This window comes from Podarcis erhardii (assembly GCF_964252035.2).
Source record: "Podarcis erhardii genome assembly, chromosome: 8".
Lineage (NCBI taxonomy): Eukaryota > Metazoa > Chordata > Lepidosauria > Squamata > Lacertidae > Podarcis > Podarcis erhardii.
The window spans coordinates 65,207,926-65,222,386 of record NC_138499.1 but is presented as its reverse complement, the minus strand read 5'-3'; the positions used below and the strand labels follow the sequence as shown (position 1 = coordinate 65,222,386).

General features: G+C 42.3%; 1 protein-coding gene across 3 annotated transcripts in view; it reads left to right on the top strand.

Annotated features, from left to right (window-relative positions):
• The first annotated feature begins 357 nt into the window (after window positions 1-357).
• Window positions 358-14,461, top strand: part of DSP (desmoplakin) — a 46,416-nt gene continuing 32,312 nt past the window's right edge. For 2 of the 3 annotated variants that reach the window (XM_081872957.1, XM_081872956.1), the window contains exon 1: window positions 359-1,034. In XM_081872957.1, the coding sequence (XP_081729083.1) occupies window positions 814-1,034 (221 nt within the window). In that variant the 5' untranslated portion in view covers window positions 359-813. Of the gene's footprint in view, window positions 1,035-14,461 lie in introns of all 3 variants that reach the window. The other variant, XM_081872955.1, reaches the window with a different exon arrangement.

Below are 14,461 nucleotides of genomic sequence, written 5' to 3'. Positions count from 1 at the left end.
CCCCAGGCTCCTCGCCGCCCAAGGTGGGGCCAGCCGGGCCGCGGCGCTTTCCTTTCCTCCTGCGCGCTAAGGACGCCTGAGCTAGCCGGGCGTCGGCGTCCTCGCCTCTGGGTTGGGCCCAGGTAAAGGCGGAGAGAGAGATGTCAGCAGGGAGGGCGGCCCGACACGCAGCGCTGTAATGAGTGTCCCCCAGTCGCCGGGGGCGGGGGCGGCTCCCCGCCCAGGCTTGCAAGTTGAGCAAAGCATCCCCCAAGGTGCGGCTTGGCCTCTCCAGTGCCAGCAGGGAGGGGACTGGCCGGTCTCCTCCTCTTCCCCAGTCCCCGCCCGCCGCCACCATCTCCAGCAGCGCCGCGCCTTCGGCTGCCTCCTCACCTGGACGCCGCCGCGGCTGCTCAGCACCACCAACACCTGCCTCTCTCTCTTTTTCTTTCTTTCTGTTTTCCTTTAAAAGTTCCTACCTTGCTCTTCATTCGACCCCTCCCTTCCCCTTCGGATCCCCTTCCCCTCTTTAACGCCCACCCCCGGCCTTTGACCTCTATTTTGCCTCACCACCTTTGCACGCTTTCTCTCTTTTTGGGGGGGACGCTGTCGCTTTTGGGGTTGCCTGCCCGGAACTAACTCCTTGAGGACTTGCGCCTTGCCAAGGCCGCTTGCTGCCGGGCGTTGGAGGGAGGGGAAGAAAGCGCACGAGAGAGCGCGCCAGAGGGGAGCAGCCTTTCGCCCGCCAGAGAAGTTCATGCTTTTGTTCTGATCTGTGTGGGTTTCCTTTTCTGATTCTGAGGCACCCAAGTCTGAGCCAGCCCAGCCGCCAAGATGAGCATCAACGGATCCCACCCCAGGATCAACACGGTGGGGAGGATGGTCAGAACCGACTCCGGGCCGGATATGCGCTATGATATTAACAACCATGCGATGCTGAGCGGCGGCGGAGGTGGAGGAGGAGGAGGAGGAGGAGGGGGAAGCAGCCATACCCACACTCATAAGATGTATTACATCCAGAAAAACTACGGGGACATGAGCTCGGAAGGCTACACGTAAGTGCAACCAGTCTAGAGATCTACCATCCAGATTTTCGTCTTTTCCAGTTGCGCACGCGTTAAGGCGCGCATTTGTAGCTCGCTGTTGCTAACCCGAAGCGGTTTATGGAATGGTTCCCACCTTTGATTTGTGATCAGAGCTCTCTGTATGTGAACAATAAATCCATCCATCATTTGATGCCGCCCCTCCCCACTTTCCACATTGCACTTAATTTATTGGTGGAGAAGATAGTGGTTGCATTTGGAGTATTGGCAAAGCTATTTCCTCGGGGGCCTCTTTAAAAAAAAAAAAGCGCGCGGCGAAGTTGAGAGCTTTTTGTTGCTGGTTCTCTGCAGGTTCTGTGTTTTGAAGTCTGGCTCAGTTGCTGTTTGTTGTTGGATTTTACAGCGGGGGTGGGGAGAGAAGGGGCAGATGAGAACTTTTTGCAAGTGGGGGGTGGGGAGGAGGAATGCTGGGGGGTTTCCACCAGTTATCTCAGCCCCATTGAAAATGTAAAGTTTCATGGCGGCTCTTGTCCTTATCTCTTACATGCCTTTGGCTGATAACCTCCTGGATGAGTTCCAGCTAAGTTTTCCCAGATAAGGATTCTTTGCAGTAAAAGAGACTTCCTTTGTGAGTGGGAGTTGCCAAAAATCGAGGCTGAGAACGTCTTCATCCTTACCCAGTTCTTTAAAGTGATACAACTGCTGAAGGATAATTAAATGTTGCTAGCTTTCCCATGAGAAAGACTTTTGATTTATTATGTGTTGTTTTCCTGTTCAGAAGGCACTGCTGTTTACAAGATAACATGCACCTGTGAGCAGCTTCACACATTACATTTCCTATGAAGCTTTTAAGTGCACCCAAAAGGTATGCCACAAATGTTTTCCAAACAAGCGTATCAGATTTATCAGGGAGCAGTGACTGGCCTCAGCGTCTTGTGAATTGTGCAGTCCTTCACATGTGTAGTTCAGTAAACATGCATGTAGTGGGAAGCGGTAGACATTTGTGACTCAACGGTGCACATACATGCAGGTTGTGTTATTTCTTAATGTGGAAGTGCATTCTGTAGAAGGAAAACATTGACATGTGAAACATTCCTTTGTCTTGCTTTATTATTTACATTTGATTGGTTTTCATTTAACTGTGGCTCATAATGTGGTTTCAGTGGTGTGGTTCAGCTGTGGAAGAGGTGGACTAACTGTGATGGTAGTGCTCTTCTGAGCATTGCTCTTTTTACTGAGTCTGATACCATCCCACACATTTTACTTGCAGATAAGAAGTTACCAACTTCTGAGGAATGTGTTTTGCAGTTCAAGTTCGCAGAAATTTCTTCCTCCTTTTCTTTTAACAAAGGCCAACTGCTTTGCTTAATGAGTTCAGCAGATTTTTTTTTTTAAATAGCTGGGTTGTAGTTTGTTAGACAGCTCAGAAAAGACTTTTCCTCTGCACCATGGACACCTCCAGATCCGTGTTTTACTACTGAATTGTTGCTCTTGACACAATCATCATGCACTACTCATGGATTGGTAGCTCCAATGCTACCACTTCAATGCTCTCAGCAGGAGCTAAAATGCCACAAAAGGTGTGTGTGGGGGGGGACTCTCTTTGCTATGCTAAATTGGGTTTCAGCAGAAGGTTACTGGATAAGTACTGGAAATAAGGCAGGATGATTGGCAAAACTTTTCCAGGTACAAATCCAGGTTGCATGTGGCTGCTCTGATTAGCACCATGAGCTCAAATCATCATGAATGTGCAGTAAAAATGACACCTGGAAGCTATTCCAGTAATGGTGCCACATTGGTGTGTGGTATTCTACGAATGTAAAATTCCCAGAGGAATGTAGATAAGCTGCTATAGGAAACCAAGGACGAGTTGATCTGTCGGCATGAATGATAAAAATACAAGTTCACAGTCCACCTTGCAATGCAGCTGTTTACTTTTTCGGAACTTGGGCTGCACTTTCTATGTGGGCGTGTATCCACAGGCAGCTGGTAAAACAGCACGCTTGTTTTCAAGTCCCCCTAATGTGTTCTGTGTTTGAAGAATCATTCCATTCTCATCCCCACCCTGCCTCATAACCCTCGGCGCTTTATTTCTTCTGCTTTGTTTATATTGCTTCTCTCTCCCCCCCCCCAATTCCCCCAAGAAACTGGATGTAGGCAGCTTAGCAGGGCAGCTTCACATATATTTTACCTATTCATTTGCAATATTTATATACCACCCAATGACAAAAAAAGTTCTCTGTATAAGCATTGTATAAGCATACAATAATGCAAAGTGACAACAAATCCAAAACAGACTATAGCAGCAGAGGATAACATCAGAACAAGTGGTCTGAAAAGGACTAAAATTTTATTTTAGATTGAAAAGCCTGGGAAAATAAAGTATTCACCTGATGCTGAAAAGACCATAATGGAGATTTTACATACATTGTTCATGTGCAATATATCGAGTTTGAACCACGTCATACATCAGAACAGTTGCAGTTGTGTATTTTTGCTTGGAAGCAAATCGAATCATTTGTTGGTCTTGTAAAAACTCCAGTAGAAGTTTTGTCTCAGTGGTATACACTCAGAATGTGTTTGCTTAAGGCTAGAAACCTAAACTCTTCTTCAGGTTGGGACAAATAACCTAATTCATCCAAAATTGTTAATCCCCATTTTACAGATGGGGAATGGAGGTTGAAAGAGATCTGCCTTAAAAGTACTCACTGAGGATAAATGGGGTTAAGTTCCCAATCTATTGAAGAATGCTTCATGCAATCATGCCTTTCTCTTGATAACAGCAGCATCTAGTGGGAGATATGCCCGTGTGAATGAAATCTCACAAATAAACACATGGGTAGAGCTTTCATATGTTACATCACCACAAACGCAATATTTTTCAGTGGAATCAGTTCATACACTATGTACATAAGCTATGTACACCAGTTCTAGTGGTATAATTCTGGAGCATTCTGGGCCCAGTTCTCCCCTTCTAAAATTAAGCCTTAATGACCTTGGAAAATGTGAATAGGATTTCCTACATATCTGGACATTCAACCACCCCAGGCTAGCTCAGCAACAGCTATGCAGAGGCAAGATAGTATTTAGCATATGTAGTACAGTCTGTGATCATGGGCAGGCACTCTTGTGGATATGGAAAATGGCAGCAATGCAGTAGGTTAAATATTTTGCCAGGCTGATGAATTTCACCTGTTGGATTTTTACCTGTCATGTAGCTGTTAAGTGCACAGGAGCCCTGAAGGAATTAAACCTGGTAACCATACACAGGATTCCAGGAACTTTCCCTCTCCATTGGAATTAATACCATGATGCTTACATGGGTGTTGAAAAGTTCAGGGCTCTATAAGTATAGGTTGACTTTAGCAGTCACGGTTCTTCATCTCATTATTACTCTTCCTTTTGTGTAGGACTGAACAACTCAAGGTGCTCTGAGCTGTTCCATCATTTTTTCCAGTGTGCTGCTGTTGCATATCAGCTCCTTTGTGCTTGTGTGGCTGAACAGGGCCACCATACAAGCCTGTTGATAAATAAGACTTCAGTCCTAGCTCTGTTGAATTCAATAGAACTTGCTTCTGAATACACATGGTTAGGACTGCAGCCTAACTGAAGGTATGCAATAGATGTGCCTGGTTCATTATGACCCTAGTTTGAATCCCTGTATAAATTGCTATACAAGTAGATATGCTAAACTATTTATATAATTTTGTACTTTTTCTGTTGCAGAACTGGAGGCTAAGTTTAGGGCTGGTTTCCAAAAATTTAGCGTCTTGCAGAACTTTATTTCAGAAACAAAAAAAATTCCTTCCAGTAGCACCTTAAAGACCAACTAAGTCAGTTCTTGGTATGAGCTTTCGTGTGCATGCACACTTCTTCAGATACTGAAACTTTATTTCAGAAAGTTTAGTTACTTGTGAGTATAATTTGGTGCCTAAATTCATAAAGGAATGCTGGCTCTGTATTGTTTCAAAAGGATCTGCCCACTTGTTTGTTAATCAGTAATTTACTAGTTAGAACTGCACATAGTATTGCAAGTTTTGCAATGTCTAGCTTTCTTGTATTTCACAGGTTAAACCTTATCTGGGCCCAAATTGGAGTCTGATTACATGGCAGATTTACACCCTTGTCAGCCCAGCAAAAGCTGCCAGCAATTTAATTACTATCCTATGTAACCTCAGAAGAATGTTTCAAGATAGACCCAGGACTAGAAACCTTGCTTTTGTCTTTAGTGACAGCATAGTTTATCCATGAATTCATCCCATGAGTTCCCTTGCTGAAATTAGTTCAGATTAGATTAGTAAACCTGGTAGCAGAGGAAGTGCATTAGGCAATAGAAGGCTGTAAAAACAATAACTCCTATCTTTCCAACAAGTAGTGATTTTCCTGAAAAGCATGCAGCATTTCAGAGGAGCACTTGTTAAACACAGAATTCAGTGCATGTTTTCTTTATTTATCTTTGTTCCCTTTTTGCCTGCAAAAACTTCTGAAACCTTGCACCCTTCTCGGATATGAGTCTTCAGGATCAGGCGTTTAGCCCATTTATTATTTTTTTATGAACTGCATCCTAACTAGAAATACTGCTCTCTGTGTGTGAGTGAGAGAGAAAGAGAAATATGGAAATTTAAATGCAAAAGTGACGATACTTCCATCTGAGTTTCAGCATAGTTACCTTTGGGGCGGAGTCTTTGTCCTGCCAAGGCTTATTCTGTCGCCCTTTGTTCATTTTATTAACTAGTACCTTGCTCAGGTAGCATTGCCAGCCTCTCCCTGCCCTGAGGGCTTGAGCAAGCTGTCTCTGTAATGTTCCCAGCTTCTGTAACCCTGGGAACTGAGGAAGAGGGTGGTTTCTGTGGAACCTCAATTGACAGGGAATTACACTGCTGCCCTCAATTGCCAGCCTGTTTCTGCAATTCAGTTAAATTTTTTTTATATAACACCCTTAGCACTGTTTTAAACCAGCAATCCCTTTGAATTGTGTACACTGCAGAGCACAATAGTGTTGCCTCCTGTCGACACACAGTCTTTGCAAGTATTTACTCGATGAACATCGGCAGCACTATGCTATTTATACAGGTGTGTGTTGACGGGGGGCGGGGCGGTCCACATATTTATTTTGCTCAGATCTTTAGCCAGTTTGATGCAGGATCCACAACAGTGATGCTGAATGAGATAAAAATGATGGTGCACCATGTGGTAGAGTAGTGTGGGTTCTCAAATTGTGGTCCATGGATCATTGATGGGTCACAAGCATCATTGAGGAAGTCTGTGGCATGTCCTCATTTCAATGTCCGTATTGTTTTTTAATTGTATTTCCCCCTCTGCTCTGCAACGTCTTCCGTTTCTTAACGTTGCATGCGTTTTAATGGTGCTGAAATTAGAATTCTATGGAACGCAAATTGCAATACAATAAAATGCAAGGAGCAATAAAAAGACAATTTTAAAAAATGCACAGCATCTGGCACAGCACATTACATTTGTGACAAACACCATTGTAATAATTAAGAGGTCCACTAAGACCATCAACAATTTCCAGGCCTCCGTTGGGGGAAAACTTTGGGAACCACTGTGATAGAGCATTGGATAATCATGATGATAAAACATGTCTGCTGAAAATATTATGATTCTGTACTTATTACTTTTTTTAAAAAAAATCCTGCCCTGCCCCATGTAGTTCAGAGTACTCACCTATTTTCTCTTAACTACAACCCTGCAAGATAAGCTAAGAGATAGTAACTAGCCTAATGTCACCTATTAGTTTTGCTGGCTGTGTGGAAATTTGAACCTGGGTCTCTCGAGTCCAAACTCTTAACCACTACGTCCCTCTCACAGCTTCCCCTCCTCACCACCCCAGACCCCCCCCCATTTAGGCTTGAAAACATCTGTCTATTGACACCAGCAGAAGGTATTTTCAAGCCTAATTCCAGCATGTAGCTTCTTGATCTCTTTATCTGGTGCTTTTATAACAGGATGGCCATCTTCAGCCAGGGGGTTTTCTCCATCATGCTGTTTGGAGGTACAGAGGTTTATAGAATAACCTGCATGCGTTACCTTAGAAATTCTACCAGTGACATATACCGAGGTCAAGGTTATTAAGTAGCTTGCATCAGGTTACCTAGAGAGTTCATGGCAATATTTACCTGGGGATTTCCTGCCTCACAATTCACACTCTCAATCACCATGTTACCACTGTTCAATACACCCCCCCCCGTAACTGTTTCCTTTAAAGTTGGCCTGTGTAAGGTTTCCAAGTCTATGGTACCTGCATTGATACTTACGATCATAACAGCCGCTTCAAAATCTGCTGTAGCAAATGTCCTTCCGATGTAACTTGCACAGGCAAGTCGGAATAGCAGACTGAACAGTCATGCAAAGACCAGAATTGCAGCTTAATTTTTTAAAAAAGAAATTGGGATCTTCCTATGTCTCCGTTTTCAGAGCCCTGCCCTGTGTGAATAAATACACCAAGTCTCTTCTTTGCTAATAAAGGAAGGCTGCCACCCCATCACGATATCCCAAGTTCTGCATTAGGAGTGTCCTGTATATGCCGTGACTAATGAAATGATCACACGATAAAAAGCAAAGAGCAGAATCTGCTTGCCAAGTACACTTCAATTGTACAGAGCTAATTATCGCAGGTGGGTTAGCTCAAGAGAGGGAGAGAGAAATGATAATAATAAAATAACCCCACTAGAAGCAAAGAGTGCTGCAACACAGTGAATGAGGAACTGCAAGAGGGATAAGCCTTTCATTAGAAAAATGGGCGAGGCCTCTTTGCCACAGACTCTGGGAGAGCTGCACATGAAGCATTGTCAAAAAGTTGGGTGTGCTGAGGCAGCATGCTTGATGCCCAGATATTGTGTCATTAACTGTGTGATGATTCTCTCTTAAGTCAAATGATATGGGGTACAGAGTCCTAAAGGAGTGAAGCCAATGTGTCATAGTGGAAAGGCTGCAACACAAAGAAGTCCTGTGTTCAAATCCCTGTTCGGGCCCAGTGCAGATTTTTAGTCTGCTACTCTCTTAACCATGGCAAATGGATCAGAAGTAGGTTGTGGGCTTGTATAATCCTCCTTTTACTCACCATTAGCACTATTGCTAACCATGGTGAACACTTAAAAAGGTTGTTTCTTGATCAAGGTCTTGCATGCCAACTTTAACTCTCATTTCAAGAATTGGTTGAAAGAATTGGGAACTATAGTTAGCAATGGTTTGCATGTAATGCTGAACCATGGTTAAGGAGAACAAAGCAAGGGGAATTAATACTGGAGAGTGACTATGCTAGGAAAGTGCAGGGAACGTACAGTGGGGGATAACGTCACTGGATAATCCCTGGGAAAATTAATGTTTTGTTTTGCTGTTACGATTCTCCAAAGCAGTGTTTTGTGTGACCTCAGGCTGTTGTTAGCATTTTAAAAAGAAAGTAAAGTTCTTTATGATTGTAGAGACAGGTTTGCCTTATTTATTTATTGGAGCAATTTATTAATTGCTTTGTGTGTTTTTTTGAAGTGGTATGCAATGTATAAAAGGTATAAAATTTGTAATTATCCAAATAGCCTTCAACCTATTAAAAAAAACAAGCAAACAGGCTGCTTGGCACATTCCTGGGTTAGTTTTGAAAGGGACAGACATTGGATCTGTCTTATTTGTGCCATTTAACCTTTTAAAGGTTTAAGAAACAAAACCAATGGAAACCTAATCATAGCAGCATTCTGCAGCTGGTGCGGAATGGGTGTGTGAACGCTTTCAAAATAGTAATTACTAGTGGGGTAGATTTACACTTGATTTTCATTTCTTTGCAAGTTGCATTCAACCACAGTTGTAAATGCCAACAAAAGTTTATTCCGAGGTTTAATCTTTTTGGTGGGGGAGTATCCAATCTTGGGGGCAGTGAAGTTCACAGTTATGTATGTTTAAGGTCGCTTTGGGATTTAAAAAAGGATAATAGGTTTGTGATGGATCATGGCGCTGTGAACAATTGATAACTGGGACTCTTTCAGAACATCTCCACCAGCAGATGTTTTGAAGTAGGTATCACAGGTGATTTAGACCGGTGGAGTGTGGGTAGGAAACGTGGCAAAGATAGGGATTGATTGAAATGGGATTTGCCTTCTTCCATAGCATAGAATCATAGCATTGGAAGGGACCTCAGGGTCGCCTAGTTCTGCTCCACTGTCGAATAGCTCTTATCATCAGAAGATAATTTCTAATCAGATGTGTCTGACAGGTACTTTAGAGGAGAATCTTGGCAGACCTTAGAGGAGGTATAGGCAAACTCCGGCCCTCCAGATGTTTGGGACTACAATTCTCATCATCCCTGATCACTGGTCCTGTTAGCTAGGGTTGATGGGAATTGTAGTCCCAAACATCTGGAGGGCTGAGTTTGCCTGTGCCTGCCTTAGAACCTCGCAGTGGGACAGAGTACATTGTATGGTACTTGACAAGAGAGAGGAGTCCTGTCCTCAGTGATCCATGGCGTTTCCCCCAGCTATTTCTATTCATTTCAGAATCAGAGCATCTCCTGAAATGTTCTGTACCTCTGATCTCATATATTTACCCACCTCAAGACAGTGGTAATACGTTGCATCAATATACAGAAAAAATAATGCACATAATAACTGCTTAACTCCCTTTTTCTCTATGCCTCGTAGGCTGCATTATTTCTTTAAGGGCTACCATGTGTAATTAATGTCAGAAGTTACTGTTGCCTGCATTATCTCCAAGTGATGCATCAGTGACTGTACAAAGTCCTTCAATGATTTAATCATGGCATGCAGTATTCCCCGCCCCCCTTTGCATCTGACTTCTTTTATCCAGCGTGCCTTTCATTGTAATCCCATGCTTGTTCAGACAGGTTGGTTGGGAGGTGAAAATAGAAAGCACAGTTCCTTTTTTCACATGGGAGAATTGCTTAATTATTTAAATATGAGCAATAAGAAGTCACAACTAATTCTTGTTATGCACGTGCGCGCGCTCTCTCTCTCTCACACACACACGGCTTATCTAAAAGCAACACTTAAAAGAAGTTTTTAACCATTCCTAAAATTTAATAGTAGTCAAGAGTTTTTCTTGTGGGGCCCCACCTGAGTAATACTGCCCAGAGGTTTCTTCCTAGGGTGGTGTAGAGTTGCCTGCACACCCCACCCACATCCAAGGAAGGGTGTGTGTCTGGGTAGGGCTCATAGGCAGCCATTTAAGAGTTTACAATCTAAATAATAATAATTAGGACCAGCTACCGATCAGCCTTTGTGTGAAAGCGTAAAAAATGAGAGGAGTCCTTATTCCCATTTACCTCAAACTCAAACAGACTCCACTCAGGGTGGAGCAACTGTATTACATCTGTGCATACCTGGGCAGGCATTCTCACATGCGCACACTTTGCTCTGACTTTTCCATACAAGTTGGACAACTTCTGTACATACAGCTGAATGAATTTGGCTATGCACACTCATGTTAGCTGCCTCATGCAGTAAGCCCAAAGCACTTTGCTGAGCTAGGCCCAAGTGTGGAGCAAAAAACAGTGCTTTTTTGTGATACTCTTTCTCTGTGACACTCAGGATGCATGGACCGTTTACAAAGGGGGACATGAAAAATCTGACAGGTGGCTGTTGCTGAAATCAACAGCAAAAGTTGTTGATTTGCAAACAAAAAATGACACCTAGCAGTTTGAAAATGCATGCAGGGAGAACGGTAGGAAATTAATATTTTCATTATTTTAGCAGAGATGTTTCATTTACTCTCTTTTCTCCCCACAGTGCAGGAGACTGTGGGCTCCTCCGTGCATTCAAGGAGGGGACGTACACAAAATAAATCAAAAGCTTCCTTTGCTTTCTTCCAGTCCCTCGCTTGAATTCTGGGCCAGTAAACGCCAGTCTCTTATCTGAATGCTGGATCAAGAAATATAGGTGGTCCTTCTCATAGTGCCCTTGCTCTGAGCTGGAGGGAACACAATTTCCTCAACAATAATTGTGAGCAATCTATTCGCAAAGCCTCCTGTCACCCCTTGATTGATTTCTACCTACGCTTTAGGAAGCATTCCTATGAACTTCACTTTATGACTCACAGTGGCATCAAGGTACATTATGGACACTGGTAGGGTTTACGTTTCCATGGGAGAAAATAGGTGGCTGCTTGTACTCCTTTGGGGGTTCACAGATTGCTTTGGGGGTCCACCTCTCTGCTTTTTCTCTTCTGCCTCCTTCAAGGGCTTTGTCTAAAGTGGGAGGATGGGCATGAGAAGCATATAGACTGGAGAAGGCATCAGCAGGACGTACACGAGGTCACATAGGTGCCATGTTTCTCCTTAGAAGTCTTCTCCATTTGGCCTTGAAGGCAGACTTGACAGAGCCATGCCCACCTGTGCTTCACCTGGCATCTTACGATGCCATGCGCGGAACAGGTGAAGCCGCAACACCCAGTTCCAAAAGAAGAATCTGGAAGATTTAGGAACCCTGCTTGAATATGTCGTTTCTGAGCTTGTTTCCTTTTTCTGTCGCCCTGCACGGCAACAAGGCAGCAGTGTTAGAAACTGGCATGGAAAAGCTAGGAGCCAGAGGGCTTCTGGGACCTGGGTTGTGGGCGCCGAAACAGAATGTCTAGTCACCACAGGGGCAGTCGGGTAGCAACACTTTTTATTTATTATTTTGATATGCTTGAACTAGTACGCAATTCACGTAAGTGACACCTTGTTAATACATTTTTAGCAGAAACTGTTAGCATTTTTAGCAGAAATTTGGTGTTTACAATAAAAATATTGGTAAAGTACTTCAGTTTTCAAAACACTCTGCTCTTCATTGTTGAACTGTTTAACATATTGTCTCTCCTTAACACATACTTCGAGACTTTGAAGCACATACATTTCAGTAATCCTTGAGTGTCAGCCAGGTGCAAAAAATGGCACCCAGACTTTTTGAGGTGCTCGCAAATGGAGAATCTTTAGGCGCAAAATGCTAATTTCAAAGTCTGAGTGCAAGTGTCAAACCTAGCAGTTGCTCAAACATCACCTATTCACCTTTCCCCAACCTTATTTATTCTTTCTATAGCTGTCCATACTTGATTTTACAATCTATGCTGGCTGGTTCTGGAAACACCCAATGCACACTCACACACCCAACAGACTCATAGTGGCTTTGGAATTACAGTTGTGCCTTGGTTCTCAAACGGAATCTGTTCTGGAAGTCCGTTCAACTTCCAAAAACGTTCGAAAACCAAGGCACGGCTTCCGATTAACTGCAGGAGCTTCCTGCACTCAGTCGGAAGCTGCGTCGGATGTTTGGCTTCCCAAAAATGTTCACCAACCGGAACACTCATTTCCAGGTTTGCAGCGTTCGGGAGCCAAAACATTTGAGTCTTAAGGCGTTCGAGAACCAAGGTACAACTGTACAGTAATGGCTAACTGTGGCACCAGAAATAAGCCGCAGTGAACTTCAAGTAAATATACTCCTCCCCTCTTCTTTCTTCCAGCTGAGAGGAGATCAGAAGCTTTCACTTGTGTATTTGATTAGCTGCAGTTTAGTGTTTCGTCCAAACCGTGAAAGCCAGTCACTCAAAACTATGGTTTGTTGAAACTTTGTTGCCCAAGATGTGAATTGACGTGTTTCAGCAAACCAGATTTTCTCCAGATTTGAACATTATGACAAATTGTGTTTAATAAAAAATGCAAGTGGAAGCGTCTATCGCTTCATGGTTGTACCAGAGGAGGAAGGGGGGGGGGGAGGCCTGTGCTAGCCTGGGGCTGTCGAATGTTTTTTCCTGTAGTTTATTACTATGTCTGAAAGCAAGCAGTATCACTGGCATCTGTGACAGTAGCTTAGAAGACACTTCTTTTCATATGATTCACACCCTTTTTTTTGATGTAGTGACTTTGCTGTATCGGTTCTCTGTGTCGCGGGTTTCATTTGCGCACACCCATGTGTGGTTAAATCTGGAACTTGCCACATGAGAGCAATCTATTGAAAAATACCCCCACAGCAACATAGTAAATGCTAGAGTTCCACTGGTAAAGGGCACATCCTACTGAAATGGTCACAGTGCAAAACCGATGTAGAAAAGCCAGGCCTTGGGAAAAATGACTATAAACATCTTTCCAAGTTCAAGGCTGAATTACATATGCATGTGTAACAGCACGTGAATCAGAGTTAGGGTGGATTTGATTTGAATCACAATTTAAATCACTAGTCAGTAAGACTTGATTTAAATCATTTTTTTTACAGAAAGACTCATTCTTGCTTGCATAATCTTAATAATTACAACCAGATGAAGGTTTCATTTTTGAAATAATAAATTTTCAGAGTAGTTTTTACAGTTATATCCAAAAATTCTGATTTAGTTATACTATTAGAAATACATAGACAGATAATTATGTAATTATTGTGAGTTTTAATAAATTAACTGTTTATATTTGGACAACTTTTCTGCTGTACTTTATTGGAAGGAGAAAAACAATCATTTCCTTAATAACAATTTAAACAGTTTATTTAACTAAAACAATAACATTATAGCATATGTATCCATGTTTGTTAACTGATGTGGTTAAATGATTTTTTTTAAAAAAAACTTAGACTGAGTTTTAGCACACATGAAAACTTAAAACAAATCCTTATTTCCTGATGAATAGCCTTTGTAACTTTGTAACTTAATAATGTAACTTATATAGAAAACTATCTTTAGAAAGATTTTTCCTCCAAACGCATTTTATTTTAAAATCCGTTTTAAATAAATAAATCCAATTTAAATCAAAACTGATTTAATTTTTTTAAAAAATCTGATTTTATTCATTTTTTTAGAAAATCACCACCCTGGTTCGAGTAGACCTGTTGAAATTAATGAACATGGCTCACTTAATTTCTGTTTCTTTTTTTCTACTCCTTTACTTTGTTCGATCATACATAAGAGCCTACTTTAAATTTGGAGGGGTAGCCCTTGCTGTAATACGACAAAGTCATTTAGAGGCTGCAAAGTTTGGCAGATATTAAAAGTATTGTGCATTTGAACAGCATTGGCTATTTTGAATATTGCCAGTTGTCACTTGATGTTTAATTCATTGCTTTATGAACTTGCATGTAAATCCATAATCTCATTGAAGTCACTAGGTGAGCAATACTGTAATACTGCTGACTGTAATAATTCACTCATTAAATTATTATTATTGTTATTGTTGTTATTGTTATTTTTATGAGAGAGCTCTTGAATCTGAGTGCCCAGGATAGAATTTAGCTTACGCTGCAGAAAATAATCAGTACAAGTGAATGTACTTAGCCAGCTGGATTAAGCTTGGAAGTTTGTTGGTTTACTAAAGTATCTGTTTTAATAGAGGTGCTTCGATTTGGGAAATGCCTGAGCTTGTTGGGAGAGCTCTGATGCCATCAGCGAGGTGTGGCTCCTAGTTTGCAGCACCTCACCCATAGACAACTAGTGCAGGCTTGCACCTGTGGCTGAACGCA